Below are 18,518 nucleotides of genomic sequence, written 5' to 3' on the forward strand. Positions count from 1 at the left end.
TAAAAGTAAAAATAGTCAAAGTGGAAGTATTAAAGTATTGTGAGCAAAATGTACTTAAAGAATCAAAAGTAAAAGTACTTGTTCTGCAGTAAAATGTCTCCTGAGTCTGATATATTATTATATTTAACGCCATACTAATATAAGAGCAGCATTTTACTGTTGTAGCTGCTGCAGGGGGAGTTAGTTTAAACCACTTTATGATCCCAACCTGGGGGGGTCGGGGCCCCTCCACTGGGTCATCAGACCACCAGGTCGTGAGATGATTAAGAGGTTCTGATTACACATTTTTAGACTATGTTTTTGGACTTTTTTCTCTCTAATCTTTTAGCTTCTCTTTTGGGTGAAAATATCTGAGAGTTTTATCTCTTTAAGCCTTGAACGCGGTTAGAGGGGGAACTCATGTTGAGGAGGAGCTAACAAACCTTTAAAGGTTGAGAACTGACTTCATAAAAGATGATTACTGCAGAGTGCTTCTCAATAGTTTGTCATTTTTCCCCCATGTAAGGGCTGTTCTGATGATTTTTTTTCCTGGGAGAATATTGTTTCTCTTCTCCTTCTCTGACTCGGTAAAAGACTGCGGCTGTAATCCCTTAAGAGGCTTTTGCTTTTCACTCTGCTGAAGTTGGATGCTGTTGACACGGCGCGATAAACATGCTTTGTCACTCACAGCAGCAACGACAGCTGGACAACAGACACGTCACACGAGGGAAGATTGTTTTTTTTAAAAAGAAGCTTCAGTGACGAAGTATTTTTATGCTTTATTGCTTCTTCTAAGAGTTATTTGTACTTGACTATGAGCCTGTTAACCTGATAATAACACTGAATCTGAGATGCACATTGTTATTTAACTTCTGCTGCTCGACTTTAAAGAGTTAAAGCTCATTATTAAATTAACATGAGCCACAGAAGAGGTGCAGATTGTGAAATACTTATCAATACTGGGTGATACAGCTACATTTAATGCACTTTGAGTGACGTGATGTCAAAAATATAATATAATCTGCTTCGTAAGATTAATATTATTTACTTTTCTAGTTGTTTAATATGAGTTTAAACAACCTGTTTCATATATAATTAAAATGTATAGAAGCTGCTGTTTGCATTGTTTTGTTTATTTCTTGTACAGCTTAAACGTTGTCTTACTTTTTATTTTTAAAATAAACTTTATTGAGAATATTACAACAACAGTTTGACAATAAAGTGCAAAAGAAATAATTTATTAAGTGCATATAAGCAGAGATTTTACACTTATATGCAGCATTTCTCCTTTAAAATGTGTTATTTATCAGAATAAAGTAACTTAGATTTGTCTTTTTTATACAAATGTTACCACATAAATTGATTTTACACAATTTTCAGCTGACGTGTGATTAAATATATATATATTTACAATTAATTGATGATCAAAATGGTAGCCAATTAATTTGGGGCTGACATTTTAGTAAAAATATAAAGTAAACTTAAAGAAAATGAGAATCACATCACCCATATTTAAATTACTGCACAACTTTAAGTGTAGTTAAAACAACTGAGTTATTACTGGAGGATTAAGTTGTGTGACTTATTTTATTAAGATATGCTGTTACGGTTTAAAATAACTTAATTTTACCAACAAGGCAACTTAAAGTGTTTATTATGAGACATGGAAAGTAATTAAAATAAGATATAAAAGCAATATAAAAAGATAAATAAAGGAACTGTAGGTGGCGACAAACCCCAGTTTTCCTTCAGAGCTGATTTACCTGTTCAAAAGACACAACAAACCGGAAATTAAATTATAGTGACTTCACAATAAAAGACTTCTGTTCACCTGCGAATGATTGAGAATAATTTAGTTTTAAAACACCATATTACATCAATTTATTTAATTATGGAGTTGTAATTTATTAAATATGTATATGTATTAATTATATTACTATTCTGACAGTCTTGTATTATTTTTATATATATATATATATATTTTTTAAATTATGTACATAAAAATGTGTCTTAATTTCAGTGGGGCTGGACTATCATATTTATTTATGTATTATTTAACACTGAAATTATACTGTAAACTGTTCTGTTTTAATTACTTATTAATGGATCCAGTTCTCAGCCTTTTTAGTATTTTTTCATAACACTTCTTTTATACTGTATATTGTTATTTTCTATCTATTGTTATATACTGTTAGTATAATGTACATATTTCAACACACTCTTATTTTATATTTGTACCTTTTCTATATATATTTGTTATATATTGTAAGACAAAAACACTCATTTTAATGTTCTTTTTCTTATTTATATGTCTTATAATGTCTTGTTGAGCAACTGTGAAGCAACCAGGGGATCAATAAAGTATTTCTGATTCTTTATTTATGTATTTATTTCTATCATTTGTGCTTTTTAAAACTACTAGTGAGTAAATGTGTCGTTTTCTTTTCACTTAAGCCAATCCATTTGCTCACCTACCTGTATTTATGCATCCAGCTCTCCTTCAATTCAAATCCTGAAATACCTAAATCTTTTACTTTGAAAAAAAGAAACAATAAAAATCCCCGGTGACGTCAATAAGGTGTGTTTCACGGTGGCACGAGCTAATTACCGTCAGCACTGTGGTTACTCACGAGCCAGAGACGGAGGTAGATGTGTGTGTGAAGTCCCTCACGGACCTGAACCAGACCAGAAACTGCGAAACTTTTGGCGACTCGGTGCTGTGGACGGAAGCCGGGTGTGTATGCCGGGTGTCAGTTGGAACCGGGTCCGAACCCAGAACCATGTCCCTGCACGGTGCGTTCACTGCCCTCCTTCTCCTCCTGGTCAGTGGAGTGTCTGCTGTGATTGGTAAGTTAAAACTCTTTTATAGTAGTTCTTTATTATTTATATATATATATATTAGTAAAAAGTAAAGTTAGATTTTAAATATATATTTTAAATAAATATAATAACTCGAGTAGAAGTTTTACTGCTCAGTACACTAAATAATAACAAAAAAATAAATAAAATTAAACGTAAAAATGTGTCTCGGTCTCGTTCAAGTTGTAGCTGCAGAAAATATAAATATATTTCCAAAACATTAACATTTAATTTCTATTTAATCCTTTTATTTAAACCGGTAATCTCACGGTATTAACCTGTACAAACACACTTAATGCGTGTAAATTAAATAAATATAGCCCGTTAATTTACTTCTATAAATGCTGCACACTCACACATATTAACATCTGCGTTAAAATACACATATTAACATCTGTGAGAGGAATTTAACAGACTATTGATTAGCCTAAGAGCTTTAGTTTATTGGAGAGTAGTAAAAATATGTTAGAAAATGATTTAATAATTAACCTGTGAAGCCTAAAGTCTCCTTTTGCCTGTTTCTATATCATAAACTGAACACTCTTTGAACTTGTAATGAGCATTTGTGAGAATCTAAAGACGTTATGAACTACTTTTTCTCAATTAATTGATCACTTATTAGTGAAAATAATCATTTAAAGGGTTAAAGATGTGTTCAAGGCTCCAGATATCAACTTAACTTCTCTTTCCAGTGAATTTTTTAACCAGTGTAACAACCAGACAACCTTCTCTCTGTATCCTGGTGCTGATTAATCTTCTAACAACCTTTTGTGAACAGTTTCTGTGGTTTCTTTGGAAGTTGTGACTACATGTTGTATCTCAGTATAGAAGCACTTCCTGTTCCCGGCTTTAGGGCTCTTGCTGTTTTCTTAGGAAGACGTCTACTCATGTCCTCATACGCACACGAGGGTGACATCCTCAAACCTTCATTTCATAATCTGGAGTCTCTTAAGTTTCTCCTTTTTTTTTTTTTTTTTTAATGTTTGACAAACCCCCACATGGTCGAGAGGAGATTGATAAAGTAAACAGAGAGGAGTTTTTATAATTAGAGGTGTAAAGAAAGTGTAGCAGAAGCTGAGGATCAGTTCTCACAAACCTTATTTTGAACTGGTTATCAGTCTGACAGTCTAATACTCGTGCCTCTATATGACCACTAGATCCACAAGCGAGGTCTATTAGAGAGGAATTTGTGTTTGTATCAGTATAAAACATGACTGCTGCCTTTTATAGTCTATTTGCCAGCCAATAGAGGCCCTCTGTGAACCTGGAAACGTTGAGTATCCTAAGGTTTTATGTTAGAAATTAGCATTACCTCCATAACCGCCTATATATGTACAGTATCTCAGTATCAGTGGCTGAATTGGGCGATATTGGAGTGGGGTTTTTGGGGGGTTTTACTGAGGAGGCTGCAGGGACTGATTCTTAACTTCTGACACCAGATCGGATTCCCCCTTGAAATCAATGAGACGAGGCAGTAAAGACGCTCCCTCTTTGTGTGTGTGTGTGTGTGTGTGTGTGTGTGTGTGTGTGTGTGTGTGTGTGTGTGTGTGTGTGTGTGTGTGGTGGTCATCTCGAGTTGAGATAAAAACGGATGTGAGAAATGACTCATTCCTGCTCACATGGTGTATTTTAATGGAAACGAATCACCTTCTGATTAAAGTTATTTACAGTAGCCGAGATCAGAGGTTCCCAAAACTTCATGTCAAAGTCTGTATGTAGAGTTTTTAACCAGGGTGAAGGATTAAAGGTGTGTTAGTGGAATTGTTTTATTGATTGGAGGTATGTTCTGCCCCTCCCTGGATAGGGTGCAGGTATGTATGTGTTGTTGCATAGTTGACGTGTAGCACTGATTGTTCTCACTGCGTCACCCTACCTCTAGTAAAGGTACAAAGAAATGCCCCTAAAAACACTTTTCCTGAAAATAATGAACATTTAGAGACCAGTTTTTCCCGCCATGGTAACACCTGGAAATGGATTAAAATGGCCAAATATCCTGGAAATAATCTGTTAATCTGATGGTTTTATTGTTTTTCAGCCCCTCACTCAGATCGCCTATGGAAACCTAGTTTAGAGGAGAACTGTAGTCAAATCACAAGAGACGCTGCAGTAGGACTAGACTGGAAAACGAGATAACGTGTCCCATAAACGCAGACTCGCCTCCCTGTAATGAACCTGAGTCGCTCATCATGGAAACTATTTGTCAATACCAGGCCTACTGATAAATTACATGAGCGTTTGTTGTCAAGAAATCTCCTGGAAATCTCCTTTTAATGAAAGCGTGTTCAGGTTATACGTCTGTTTATGGGTCTTTTTTCTGTTTACTAGCAGTTCTTCCTCCAACAAACGTCACCGTGAGCTGCCAGAATTTCCGAGTCACCGCCAGCTGGGAATACAGCGAGCCGCAACCACAAACCGTCTTCAGCATAAATATCAGCGGTTCCCCCGGGTAAGATTCAACCACACTGAAGCTGAAATGAGTGAATGTAAACTTTGGAATTAGAAGAAGATTCCCTCCCAGACATGCGTTAAGACATACAGTATATACAGATAGTCTGCATGGAACAATGATGTGTTAAAATCCCTAAAACGTCACCTTCTCCTTCTACCTCATTAAAAACTGTGTGCACTGGTGGAGCTCAGAGAAACTGTCCACTCTCAGCTCTTCTAGTGTCAAACTCTGCACATACATCATTCAAACATCACACTGTAGGATATATATATATATATATATATATATATATATATATATATATATATATATAATCATACATATAAGCTTTAAAAATAGTCAAATTAAAATTGTTAATCAATTATGAAGTTATTGAATGCTGATAGGATTAATAACAGAAAATTCATAGACTTTAAGTAATTAGTACAATTAACATAAAGTATAAAGAGTTTTTTTTGTTTCTGAATGGTATTTTATTTCTTTTTTTGCTGTATTGTTGCTCATAGCTGGAAGGAGTTTAATACCACAGACCGTCAATATGATCTGAGCAACTTCATCTGGGAATCTGAAGATCACTACATGGGCAAATATTGCATCAATGTAACCGCCATACAGGGAGGAACCCGGTCTCGACCAGTGACATCTAAAACGTTCGCCTTTAACATCTTAAAGACGGCCGATATATGTAAGTAACATGTAGATGTAAAAGATGTGTTTATTTCCCTGTAAATCAGAAGTAACCCACTAGAATGTGGTTCAAGCTAGAAGATCATGTTTGAGTTATTACAATTAAAGTTTCTTTTAGGTGAATAACACTTCAATTTCTCCTAGTAGGTGAATTAGATTTCCCTCCTGTGGAACTGATTAAGAGGGATTCAGAGGCCATCATTAGTTTCACGAACCCCTTCAACTTCTACAAAGAACTGGAACTGGCTAGAGAGAAGGATTCTGGCTTATTTACGTTCAGTGTCGAAGTGTCACCTGATGTAAGTACAAATAAAGTTCAAAAGATTTTACAGCAGGATGCTCTGTGTATTTAAAGAGCGGCTTTCTTCCATATCTGCATCCTTACTCTGGACGTTCAGAACAAAATAAAAACAAGACGCTTTGTCAGTGTGGGCGTGTCGTGATGGAGCGGTTGGAGTAATGCTGCACAATACTTTATAATAGTATGAAAAGGGAGTTTAGAGCTCTGGAAAGTCACTCAGAAGCTCGATAGCAGGGCTCACCTTCATGAGGGTGGTTGTCCAAAGTGGCCTCATACAGATCTTAATGAGTCTGCGTAGATTTCCCCTCATAATAATAATTAAAGCTGCAAGCGGCAATGAATAGAGATACGCTCCAAAACAATGGATGTTAAATGGTCCTTACTGTAATAACATTCAAATAAGCTAAGCTAATTATCTTTGTTCTGTGACTTTCAGGAGGTATATAACGGTGAATGCAACCCGAATCAGGAAAGCTGCGTCTCGTTTCCTAAGGGTGTGGAGAAGTGCGTGGTGCTGAAAGGATTGTTGTTTGCAAGTTCTGGTGTCGGCCAAGTGAAGTTCAGAGAGACAGACCCCATCTGTGTGACTGAATCCCCTGGTAAGGTTTCCTCAAAGACTCCAACTGCACCAAAAACGTGTCTGTCTGTGTTTGATTGGACATTTAGCATGTTGACCTTTTTTCCGAATACAAATAAACAGCCGGGAGAAGATCCTTTGAAGCTTCTTAGAGGAACAAAGTGGCGTTCAGGTCTGTGATGGCCGGCGCTGCAATAAAATTCAGCATTCCTGCATTCAAAACCTTACTTAAGTAAAAGTTAAATCAGATATATCTACTTAAAGCTGTGCCTCCAGGACTTCACAGGGGGTTTTGGGGGGGTTGTTGCGGTCTAAAAGGCCTGATTTCACTGCAGCTTTTCTAAAAAATGGAATGGTTTTTAGGAAGTAAGTGAACATGTTGGTATACTTCTAAACTACTAATACTAAAAATCAAATCAAACAACTTCTGAATCCTAAAATGTCCAAACAATGAAACGTAATTATTTTTTTGATTGCAGAGTTTCACATGGAAACACTTGTGATCTTGCTGTCCGTCTTCGTCGTCGTACTCGTTGTGGTTACGATATTCATCTTTAAGGCAAAGGCCTGGACGATGGACCTACCTCCTCTGCCCAAGCCTCTGGTAAGGCTGGAAAAAAAAAAAAAAACATCGATAATCATGTTGCTTTAGTTGTTTTTAACCTTTTTTTATAAAACCCTTTTTGTCCTCTCTGTCTTCTTGTCCCAGCTGCCAAAGAACGGAGCACAGGATTATCATGTTGAAGTCGATCCGGACGTCTACAATCGTATTGACTGTACAGACGACTCTGTGAGAACAGAGTGTGTTTCAATGGATGAGGAGGAGGAGCAAAAGGAACAGGAGGAACAGGTGGAGGAAGAACAGGAGGAAGAGGAGGACATACCCCATGAAAGAAACTATGACAGACTTCACTTTGTGCAGATGGACATAGGCGATGGAGATATGGTCGATGCTTACAGCGCGAGGTAAAACTACCATCCAAGGACTCGATTTGGGATTTAAGTTTAATTTAATGGTGATTTTTAACTCCCAAGACCACAATCACACGTTCGTACCTCTGGACTGAATAAAGCCTCAACCCGGCGCACTCGGGGAAGAGCTGGTGCCTTGCTCAAGAAGAGTGACTCCTGAGGGGAAGCTTCTTCTTTCTGACTGCACTGTTGGAAACGCACTGATTTATGAATCTGAAATGTGACAGTTAAGCCCTCCTCTCCCTCCAGATTTCTCAGGATTGTAAAAGCGGCATTGAGCTGCAGAAAACCGATTGCTTATAATTACACACACTCTACCTTCAAGGCCCTGACACATCGGCCAATGTCGGGGCCGTCGGTGAGCGTCTGCAGCCCTCGTTTTTATGTAGTTTTGTGTGGCCGGCTGAGCACTTTGAATGGGAAGTGAGCAAAGCAGCAAACGACTCACCTCGTCTGATCGCTCACATGCGCGGATATCCTGGTGTTCTGTTTTGAATAACAAATGAGCAGCGTTGTAGGTTTTGGTGTGTCGGGGCCTTTTAGAAAGCACATTTAATGACATCGTTGGTTTGCCTTTTAGCTTTTTTTTGAGTCTGAAGGAGACTCAGGGACTAAAGCTGCAACACAAAGAGCTGCAACACAAAGAGCATTCAAAAGACAATGAAGAGCGAAATTCTTGAATCTTTTTCAAATTTTTGAAAAACTCCCATTTATTCCCCCTTTTTTAAACATTATTTTAAAGAAGATGCAGTTGTGAACGCTGCTGTTTGAAACAAACCGGTGACCTTCCAGTCACCTTCCAGCTGTTTTATGCCTGCTTTACAGATGTTATCGTACTAGATCCCCGACCTGCAGCCAATCTCAGCAACTGCAGCGTTTTATCAGATTGTATTGTTTGACAACGGCTAGTTGAAAACATAGCAGGGAGGGAAGAACAAATAACTAATTGTATAAGCTTTTTATTTTTGTCTTTGAGTATCGGCTGAACCTGTGGGTTACACGTGTAGCTTTTATTCATGAAGGAAAGTGCTCCGTGCCTTAGTTTTTAATCTTTGCAAGCGTTAAGAGTTGTATTTTTTTTTAAAGGGACGGTGTCAGTAACAAGCATTTTCTCACTTGCATCCAATCAGGTAGTTGGTTTTGGTTTTATTTACCAATGTTTGGAGATGTCTGCCAACAATTTTGACAATAAATTATTTTTGAGTCATTTTTTAAGAAGAAAATATCTAAATTGTTTTGATTTTAGCTTCTCAGATGTGAATATTTTCTTCCTTAGTCCTCTATGACAGTAAACTTTGTCTTTGGGTTACAAAACATTTAAGGACATCACACTGGAATTTGGGAAACATCGACCAACATTTTTAACCATTTTCTGACATTTAAAGGACCAAACACATAATAACAAAATAATAATATACAGAACACGCTGTCAGCAGTCTCTATGGGGACTATTTCTTTGGTAGAAAACTAATCTGTGGATTGTCCAGAGCAAACATGGAAACTTATTTATGTAAAGAGTCATTTTAAGTCTCACAAACATTAAACTCTATTGTTGTAGGATCTCTCAAAACCTGGACAAATAAAACTCCATGACAAAGAACAACTGAGGTAAAATATATGTGTGAGCTTTAAGACTTTTCCTTGTTGGTTGAGTTATCACCTCTCACACAGTCTGGACTTTCCACTCCTGGCAGAACACTTGTAGGTGTCACACCTACCTTATCTAGTTTATAACCTGGTGTACCTTCCCCATCACTGCTGTTGGGCAACCTGAAAAACTGGCTCTGTGGGCGACGCTTGGGAGTGTTTTTCTTTTGTTTGCATCGAGAAGCTTGTTTACATGATTTGCGTACACTTCAGGGGTTGGTCCAGTTTTTAAAGCTGTAAATTAGACTGGCTTTTATGCAGCTGATTATATAATTACAACAAATATATTTTATAATTAAACACAAGAGTTTATTTCTTTAACTGCACTGACCTCCACTTCTGCTTTATAACGCCAATATAAAGATGTGAATTTATCAAATAAAATGGACTTAAACTAGGTTTTATTTCTTTATAATTGGACAGATGAGTGTGTATATATGTATATATATATGTAGTGAGATAGATAGATATAGATAGAGATAGAGATATATATAGATATATATATATGTATATATATATCTCTATATCTCTACTCTTCCACAGCGGACGCTCTGCGTGAGAGGAAGGAATGTCAACATGTTGCTGTGCCAGACATTCCCCGTTCAGTTGAAGATGAAGTAAACACCAGTCTGATAGTGGGGAAAGTACAGTATGATGATATCTGAATAAAAGAGACAAGAACAATATTGATATTTTATTTAGTCTTATATTCCACATATAAGGAAGTATTTGTAGGCTGGGTACCAACGAACACTTTTAGATTAAAGTTCAGTCCTGACACAGATACGATTCATGAGGATTATAAACAGTTTCTTACTAAATTTCTTCTTTTTCATTCAACAAAGGAAGCTGAAGAAGTTTTTGAATGTTAAAGAAATAATTTGTCCTTTTGGGAAACACGTTTATTTGCTTTCTGGCCCGAGAGTCAGACAAGGTCGGTACCACTCTTCTGGACGAAACTACACCAACAACTAATCACTTTATGAGGATTTTATGCCCCCATAAAAACATATTTTACATTTGTGTCTTTGTAATGATTAACAAAGCTATAACATGTTATTCAGTGAGCTTTAGAGGTGCTGGCAGGTGGACATGCTTGAAGTTTATTGCTTCCAGTCTTTGTGCTAACCTAAGAGCGGTCTCAATCTTCTCAGCTTAAAAAAATACTTCCCAAAAATGTCAAACTTTTCCTTTAAATGTGGTTTAACATGGAGCGGTCACTGCAAGAAAATAAATAGATTTTAAACCAGGATCTGATCAGAGAACGAGTAAACAACATTAGCATGTGACCAGACAACGTTTTTAATACTCTACTTCCCAAAAAAAAAAGATTGATACCCAGCCTTTAACTTTCCTGGATTTAACTGTGTTATAAGATGATGACCTGAGCTGGTTTACTGTAGATAAAGTAGATTCTTTTTTTTAGTTAAATTAACTTTATCTCATGATTATTTGAGGAGAATCTGGTCTAAAACCCAGAGCCTCTCTCTCAACCCCAATCAGTCCTCTTTGAGGTCGTTTGATGTCCTCTCAGCTCCACTGAAGCGAAGAGCAGCGTGTCCCATGACGGCACCATCATTGGGCACAAAGTCTGTGCGGGCAGAGCGCCGGCAGTCGGCTACTAAAGCTTCAGGCCTTGAACGTTCGTTCTCAGGTTCAACATCTGCTTCTCCTGTCGCACTTTCTCTTCCTTGAACGCCACCTTGTTGGCTTTCTTCTCTGCTCTCCTCTCCTGTTAAAAACACACGAATAAGAGTTTTAGACTTTGTACGGTGCAAATATTTTCATCATTCACTGACACCTTTTTCTCCATGGTTGGCATCAGTTCTCATGCCCACACCCTTTTTTCTCATTAAACAGGTGACCCAACAGTTGTACTGCAATATTCATGATGACACTAAGTAAATATCTGAACTAAGGTTGAGCTGTTTTCCAAAATAAACACAGAACGATCTGATGTATTTGCACTTAGAAAAGTGCTAAGTCAACCAAATCACTGGCACAATTATTTGGCTTTGCTATGGGAGAACCCCGGTGTGTGCCGACAATGTGTTTGTCGATCCGTAATCTCTCTGAACAGCCGGGCTGCACGATACGGTAAAAACGTCATATTGCGATTTTTTTTTGACAGATGCTGCGATTGCGATATGAATCACAATTAGTGGGAATGATCATTCTCCCTCAGGAGGAAGATACATCAGACTTTAGACATAAGATCATGTTTTTATTTAACTGGTTGTTGGTTTTGGTCTTTTCAGTAGACTTTATATAAAAACAAACACACAGAATATCACCAGAAAGGCCCTTATAAACTATTTAGTGATTGAATCCTGCATGAACTTATAAATATTTTGTGCCACAGTTGGAACTGTTTTCTTTATATGAGACATTTCTGTGTCTGTTTTTGTCTGCACTCACTCACTGGTGTGAAGTTAGTGAGAACAAGTAAAAAGATTTGACAATATATGAATGAAAATGTGATGACAGCTGTGGGACTGTTTGTTGATGTTCGCTGTCAATCAAAGTGGATCAGAACACACCTACACGGTCCGGATGATGCAGATTTGTCCGTTTTTAACTTGTTTAATGAGACCTAAGGCTTCACGTTGTTCAGGGTGACATCAGCCGTTTTATATCCGTATCTTCTTTCTCACCTTGCGCTCTTCCTTGATGGCCTGTTTCCTCGCTTTCCTCTCGTCTTTGCTCTCCTCCTTGTCGCGGGGCTGGGTGGAGACACGGGGGAGGTCCGAGTCGTTGATCCTCGTCATGCGCTCAGCCTGCTTGGTGGTCAGGCCTTTGGTGGGGAGGACGTCCAGAGGGATGCCCGTCTTACTGGACACACGGATCGGCTTTGACTGAGGACAGAAGGAGTCTTACTTTCAGTCAGCGTCAACTCAGCATAAATATGATAAAATATAAACCTGTATGTGTGCTGTCTTATATAACAGTGTTTTATAAGTGATCTTGTTGTTTCATGCAAACACACAACGTCTTTAACTGCTGCAGATATGAAGCTACAGCCGAAACTGCCACGCTAACAAACAGGTACACTCATCTCACAGGTGTTAGGTGTGACGTGCACCAGCAGCTGGTCATAGACCTGTCTTACAAGAAGAGGCAAGACAGGAACTTCCTGTGTTAACAAGCTGAATTTATAGGACATTCATACCTTTGCTGGTTCTTCAATGACTTTGGGTCTGTTGTATATGTTGGAATATGTGCCTGGAGAAGACGAGAAACATGCAGTCAAACAGAAATATACAGATACAATATGTACAGAATACAGTGAGTAGAAAGGTTTTCAAAGCTGGAACATCAAAGACATTAAGGATTATGTTGATTTTCGCGTTGTATGAACTATAGAAACTATAAAAGAGAACAACAACAACAACAACAGGAAATACAACCAATATCCCGACTTACAAGTACAAATTTAAAATTTAAATCCGTTGTTGAACTATCAGAAGCTATTTTTCACCAACAGAAACAGGAAATATATTTAAAACCTATAAAAACTCAAGAAATCGAAACACAAACACTATTTTACTCTACTTAAGAGCATTTAATATGTATAGAAGATCACCTCTGACACGTTAACACTTGAGATTTATGCTTTTTTATTGGGCGGTTGAGCGCTTTGAGTGGTTTACCATTTATTACCGCAGGAGGAGTCAACCATTAACCCAATGAACTTTTAGTGCAATGATATGGAACAGATATGATTTCAACCTTTTTGGCTTCCAATGAAACATCAAGACCAACTGCTAACAGTTAAAATACAAAAGTCTGGATCCTGTTGTTTAGTGGAAGAAGAGAAGAGAGTCGCACAGTTCAATAAACATAAATAAACCAAACAATCCTCGTTACAGTTCATCAAGTGTGTCTAACTTCCACTATTATCTCTGAGAACTGCACATAAACGTCTATTAAAAGCTGTGTAAACTGAATTATACGACTGTCCTGTGATGAAACGCATCAATGCCGCTATTAATATCGACATTTATACAAAATGTATGAAAATAAATCAGCATATCGTGGCTTGGAAACAGCTCAATACGCCATCTACTGTTTTAAAATGACACTGATCCTTGTGAGGCCAGTGCTCGCTTACTGTGGCTGAAAGCAGAGAGGGAAAAAGTAGATCTAGTTACATCAACTACAAATCTGTCTTTTTCTTTACACAGTGTGTGTAAATGACTCCGGGAAACTTTAATGTGTTTGTACGGTTTGTTTAGGCTCCTGAATACTGTCATAAGACAAGAAATGTTAATAAAAAGAAGATTTTTTTGCAGCATTTTTCTACCGTTGATGAAGAAATTGTAGATTTAAGAGCGAAAGTTTGAAAAGAAACACAGACAGCCTCCTGTAGCAGTTACAGTTAATAGACACACAACTCACTGATGATGGTTTCACAGTCCCACTTCTCTTCTGGAGGCCCCACGACAACAGTTTCCATCTCTTCTTCCTCCTCGTCTTCCTCCTCCTCCTTCACAACAGGAAGTTCTTTGGGACCCAAGTCATCAGGCCTCAGGTATCTGGACCACAAACAGATTATTTTGATAAGACTTCTCGTCAAAAAAACAACAACAACAACAACAACACGACTGAATCAAGTTCAAGAGGGCAGAAAAAATGAACTTCACTCACTCCTTCTCTTTCTGTATGAAGTAGTCTTTGATAATTTCTTCCAGGCGAGCGCTGTCGGGTTCGATGTAGCCCTCTAGCTCTGTGTTGTCCAGAGCGCCGATCTCATCATCATCAAACTGTTCGTAAAACTGAAACAACACGGACGCAGTTTTTTAGCAAGTTTGCAGCTCACATCTAAAGACTCGCACACACTCACTGACTTGACTGGAAAAACAATGAACTACAACTGTTGCTACTAGGACTACAACTGCTATAGCTACTAGGACTACAACTGCTATAGCTACTAGGACTACAACTGTAACTACTAGGACTACAACTGTAACTACTAGGACTACAACTGTTGCTACTAGGACTACAACTGTTATAGCTACTAGGACTACAACTGTAACTACTAGGACTACAACTGCTGTAACTACTAGGACTACAACTGTTATAGCTACTAGGACTACAACTGCTATAGCTACTAGAACTACAACTGCTATAGCTACTAGGACTACAACTATAACTACTAGGACTACAACGTAGCTACTAGGACTACAACTACTGTAGCTACTAGGACTACAACTGTTATAGCTACTAGGACTACAACTGCTATAGCTACTAGAACTACAACTGTAACTACTAGGACTACAACTATAGCTACTAGGACTACAACTGCTGCTGCTTTTTATCAATGCTTTAATATCATGTAAAGCACTTTAATCTGCGTTTGTATGCCAATACAAAATCAATTAAATGTAATATTTCATGTGTTTTCACTGTGACACATTGAGCTGAATGTTTAACTGTAGACTTTTTAAAAAGGTTAATTTTTTAAATGTCACAACTTTTGTTTTGTATCCTGAACTCACTGTGAATCCGTTTGTGCTTAAACAACCGCTCTGTGTCACCGTTATGGTTTTAATGTTTTCATCCGCTCGAGTCCCAGATGGCCGACACGGTCTGTTGCAAGTTTATATTCACCCAGGGGAGGAGTAACCACGGCAACTTCTTTGTGCAGTCATATACAGCGTCTGCATTTTACACATCATTCAATCATCGTTCATTGTTGCCGTTTTCTTTTGACCAATCTGATCCACGAGATAAAACTGATTCATTAAACTGCTCATATACCTCTCTCTCTCTCTCTCTCTCTCTCTCTCTCTCCCTCTCTCTCTCCCTACTTTCTGTCTTTGTGTATTCTTGACATGTTTTCTTTTTTATTTGTTTTCCATTAAATAAAAGCAGAAGTATAATTATTATGATTATTATCACCAGTATCTCTGTACTGTGAAGATCTGTGTAACGCTGTTAAGAAAGGTGCTATATAAATATAAATAAAGTTATAAGCTGGGTTTTCTACACAGAATTATTGATCTGTTAGTTGTTGTTTTTTTATTATTATTCTTGTTTGAATGATGCTAGAAAGAGAAAATTACTAACTCGCGTCGAATAAATTATTCCCAAAGATGGTTTCTGGCATTTGTTTTAAGTTTAAGTGTTAATTTTTCTTATAAGTTTGGGTTTAATTTGTTATTTAGAGTCCCACGTGTCCTGGAAAACCTGGAAAAACTTTCAGAGATTAGTTTTCCAGTCATGGAAGTAATCTTTGTTGTCCGGGAAAGTTATTTTTAATTAAAATTAGTTGTACTTTAGCCTGTGTTGGTCTCAAATTAAATGTTACTGTTAGAGGGAAACTGGATCAGTGCTGCAGAGACGGCAGCACTCATATCCGGGATATTGTGGCTGGAAGTGGAGACGTGACGTCCAACAATTAACTGGAACACACACACACACACACACACACACACACACACACACACACACACACACCTTTTCGAAGCGGTCGTCCAGCAGCGTGAGCTGCTCGTTCCTCCTCATCACAGACGACGTCATCGAGTACTCCGTGAATCGACTCTTCGTCTCCTCGTCCATGAAGAGAAATTCTCGGCCGCGACCGCCCCCCTCCGCGTCCTCGTCGCCCGAAAGCCCGCCCTCGGAGTCGAAGTCGCCTTCCTCGTCTGTGTCCTCCCACTCATCATCATCATCGTCGTCATCACCTCTGCCACGGGTTAAAATCACTGTTTAATGTGGAACTACATCTTACTGTAACATTTTCTCCAATTGTTTAGATATAAAAGGCATTTCAATTAAATCTGTTAACATGTGGATCAACAGAAGATGATGTTCATTGTTTCATATCATATATAAGTGTCAATGTAGTATCTCAAGAAAGTGATTGTTATTTTGAGACATCAAACAAACAAGCAAACAAAAAAGGCTTAAAAAATATTTCAGAATCCCTCAAACGAAGAAGCCTTTAAAAAGGTGAGAAAAGACCTCAAATAACTTGAATCACCACAGAAATAAGTTCTATTTTTAGTGTCTTACCGCATGTCCACTGCGCCGCTGTTTGCTTTGACGATGAAGTCGTCGTCCAGGAGGTTGTCGGGGTCGTCGTAGTCGAAGTCTTCGTCGAGAGCAGCCACGATGTCGGGGTCCATGTCGAGCCGCGGTCCTGAAGGGAGAAAACACACGAAGGGATGATGATGCTGACGTCTGAACCCGAGGGCAACTTTAAAGCTGCTTCACATGACGGGAACAACGGCGAGAGGTGAAAGTAAAACAGCCATGAAACTGGATATATTCAGTTTTAACATGAAGTTGAGGCAGAAAAGGAAACCCAAAACTATTCTAGAGAAATTATAAAGCTGCTTTTGTCGTTACAATTAACCCTGGAAGTATCTGATATATTCTTAACTTATAAAATCACATCACACAGTTTCACTGTTTTCAGTTTCAACTGGAGTTTTTGATTAAAATGTTTCAACAGCAGACAATTCAACACAATATGACCCGAATGATGAGCCGCGTACCTGAGATAGGAGCGGCTTTGTTCAGAAGTCCCACCTCCTCCTCGAACTCCGAGGCGAACACTGAAGACGGCAGGTTGATGGAAGCTGCCTGTTCATCAAACAAAAACAACAACAATCATTTCAGAGCTTCCACACAAGGCGCACAACTTCAGAGGAACGGCAACCTTAATAATAGAAACACTAATAATAAGGCCGACATCTAAACCAGACAACAACGAGAAGACAATTTCTATTCCAACCTTTTGCAGGATTTTAACGACTGAAGATAAACTCTGAGTCAACTTACAGGAACGACCTTGTCGGCGTCTCCTTCCTCTTCGTTCTCCTCGTCCTCATCCTCGTCCCGGAGATGGTGCGAGGGCCCGGCGGCCACCAGCTCAGTCGTGGCCGACGCCTCCTTCAGGTGCTGCAGGTAGTTGTAGTCGTCGTCGAAGAAGACGCCGAACTCCCTCTGCTCCTCGCGCCTCTTCTCCACTTCCCCCTGAAGGACACAACAACAAGCAGCAGGTTTATGTTTCTGCTCATTTACCTCTTGAAGCTTCGCCACCCGTTCGGTGGCACCGAGGTTACCTTGGTGGCGGGCAGGAGGACGTGCTGCGGCGCTTTCTCATCTGCAGCCAGCGGGTCCCTCTGACTTCTGTGGACGAGGTGAAAGGTCACGGCCTTCTTCTTCTCAATGAACGATTTCTTCTTTCGATGAGGCTGGAGGAGAGAGAGAGAGAGAGAGAGAGAGAGAGAGAGAGGAGATAAGGACAGAGTCTCAGCAAAGTCCCTTTTTAAACAAATACTGTAAACAAAACACACAATTTGTCAGTTTTTGCTGTTTAATAATGACTAAATCAACAAGAGAAGATCCGTATAGAGTGAACCTCAACGTGAAGCTGTAGAGCATCTTCAGACCAACTTCCTCCAAAGTTTCTAGCTCGTCAAACTGTTGACAATCAATTAATCGATCAGCTCATTAATCAAACAAACTGGTTCCAGCTTCCTTTCGCTGATTTCTATCATTTTAAATGACCTACATTAAACCTACTTAAACCACATTACAATCAGCCTTTAAAGTGAAGTTAAACCACTGATTGTGTTATTAGGATTTGTCTGTATAAACTTCTGTCTCCAAATATCAGCAAACAAACTCAAAGTCCAACAACTTTCTACCAAACAACCAGCTTTAAAACACTTCTAGCAAAAAGGGGAGAAACTAAACTTTCATTAAGTATCCTCATTAACCTTAATAACAACCGTAAATGTAGTTATTTTCCACCACTACGGTGTTTTATGATGAACACACACACAGCAGGGACGTTAGCCGCTGTGAGCTAACGAGCTTAGCATACGTTGTAAATGTCAGCTTACCATTACGAGACGGAATCTCTGACGGGTTTATTTGACTGGTCGGACTTTAAAAGATCCTCAAATGTGAAACTGCAAGAAGTTGTTGTTGTAAAGAGCCGTTTAAACCCAGAAAGTGTGGTTGTTGTTGTTTGTTTATCCACGTTGGATTCTCCTCCACCACGCTGCGGCTACCATTGCTGGAAGGAACCA

The 18,518-nt window shown here is 38.6% G+C and overlaps 2 protein-coding genes across 5 annotated transcripts; one reads left to right on the top strand and one right to left on the bottom strand.

Moving 5' to 3' along the window:
• The first annotated feature begins 2,574 nt into the window (after nucleotides 1–2,574).
• On the top strand, nucleotides 2,575–9,870 carry ifngr1 (interferon gamma receptor 1). Of its 4 annotated transcripts, none has more exons than XM_051384873.1 (7): nucleotides 2,575–2,826; nucleotides 5,164–5,284; nucleotides 5,794–5,972; nucleotides 6,122–6,273; nucleotides 6,712–6,874; nucleotides 7,332–7,456; nucleotides 7,562–9,870. In XM_051384873.1, exons 1-7 carry the CDS (start codon nucleotides 2,760–2,762, stop codon nucleotides 7,820–7,822), a joined length of 1,068 nt encoding a protein of 355 aa, XP_051240833.1. In that variant the 5' UTR covers nucleotides 2,575–2,759; the 3' UTR covers nucleotides 7,823–9,870. The 4 variants fall into 4 exon arrangements, with proteins under 4 accessions (XP_051240833.1, XP_051240834.1, XP_051240831.1 ...); XM_051384874.1 differs by having other exon boundaries at nucleotides 2,576–2,826; nucleotides 5,167–5,284; XM_051384871.1 differs by having other exon boundaries at nucleotides 2,577–2,826; nucleotides 6,119–6,273.
• A 282-nt stretch (nucleotides 9,871–10,152) lies between these two features.
• On the bottom strand, nucleotides 10,153–18,518 carry ltv1 (LTV1 ribosome biogenesis factor). The gene is made up of 11 exons (XM_051385159.1): nucleotides 18,330–18,518; nucleotides 17,544–17,675; nucleotides 17,260–17,454; nucleotides 16,974–17,061; nucleotides 16,489–16,615; nucleotides 15,931–16,159; nucleotides 14,119–14,246; nucleotides 13,870–14,006; nucleotides 12,641–12,693; nucleotides 12,126–12,326; nucleotides 10,153–11,203 (listed from the first exon to the last, which is right to left on the bottom strand). The coding sequence occupies exons 1-11, from the start codon at nucleotides 18,330–18,332 to the stop codon at nucleotides 11,093–11,095; spliced, it is 1,404 nt and encodes a 467-aa protein (XP_051241119.1). The 5' UTR covers nucleotides 18,333–18,518; the 3' UTR covers nucleotides 10,153–11,092.

This window comes from Dicentrarchus labrax, unplaced genomic scaffold (genome assembly GCF_905237075.1).
Source record: "Dicentrarchus labrax unplaced genomic scaffold, dlabrax2021, whole genome shotgun sequence".
Classification (NCBI taxonomy): Eukaryota; Metazoa; Chordata; class Actinopteri; family Moronidae; genus Dicentrarchus; species Dicentrarchus labrax.

Coding starts and splice junctions, on each gene's coding strand:
- ltv1 (XM_051385159.1), bottom strand. Junction 16,160..16,488: donor AGCGGCGCAGTGGACATGCG/GTAAGACACTAA, acceptor AACCCGTGGCAG/AGGTGATGACGACGATGATG. Junction 14,007..14,118: donor TTCATACAGAAAGAGAAGGA/GTGAGTGAAGTT, acceptor TTTGTGGTCCAG/ATACCTGAGGCCTGATGACT.
- ifngr1 (XM_051384871.1), top strand. CDS start 2,760: ATGTCCCTGCACGGTGCGTTCACTGCCCTCCTTCTCCTCCTGGTCAGT. Junction 6,875..7,331: donor CTGTGTGACTGAATCCCCTG/GTAAGGTTTCCT, acceptor TTTTGATTGCAG/AGTTTCACATGGAAACACTT. Junction 7,457..7,561: donor CTCCTCTGCCCAAGCCTCTG/GTAAGGCTGGAA, acceptor TTCTTGTCCCAG/CTGCCAAAGAACGGAGCACA.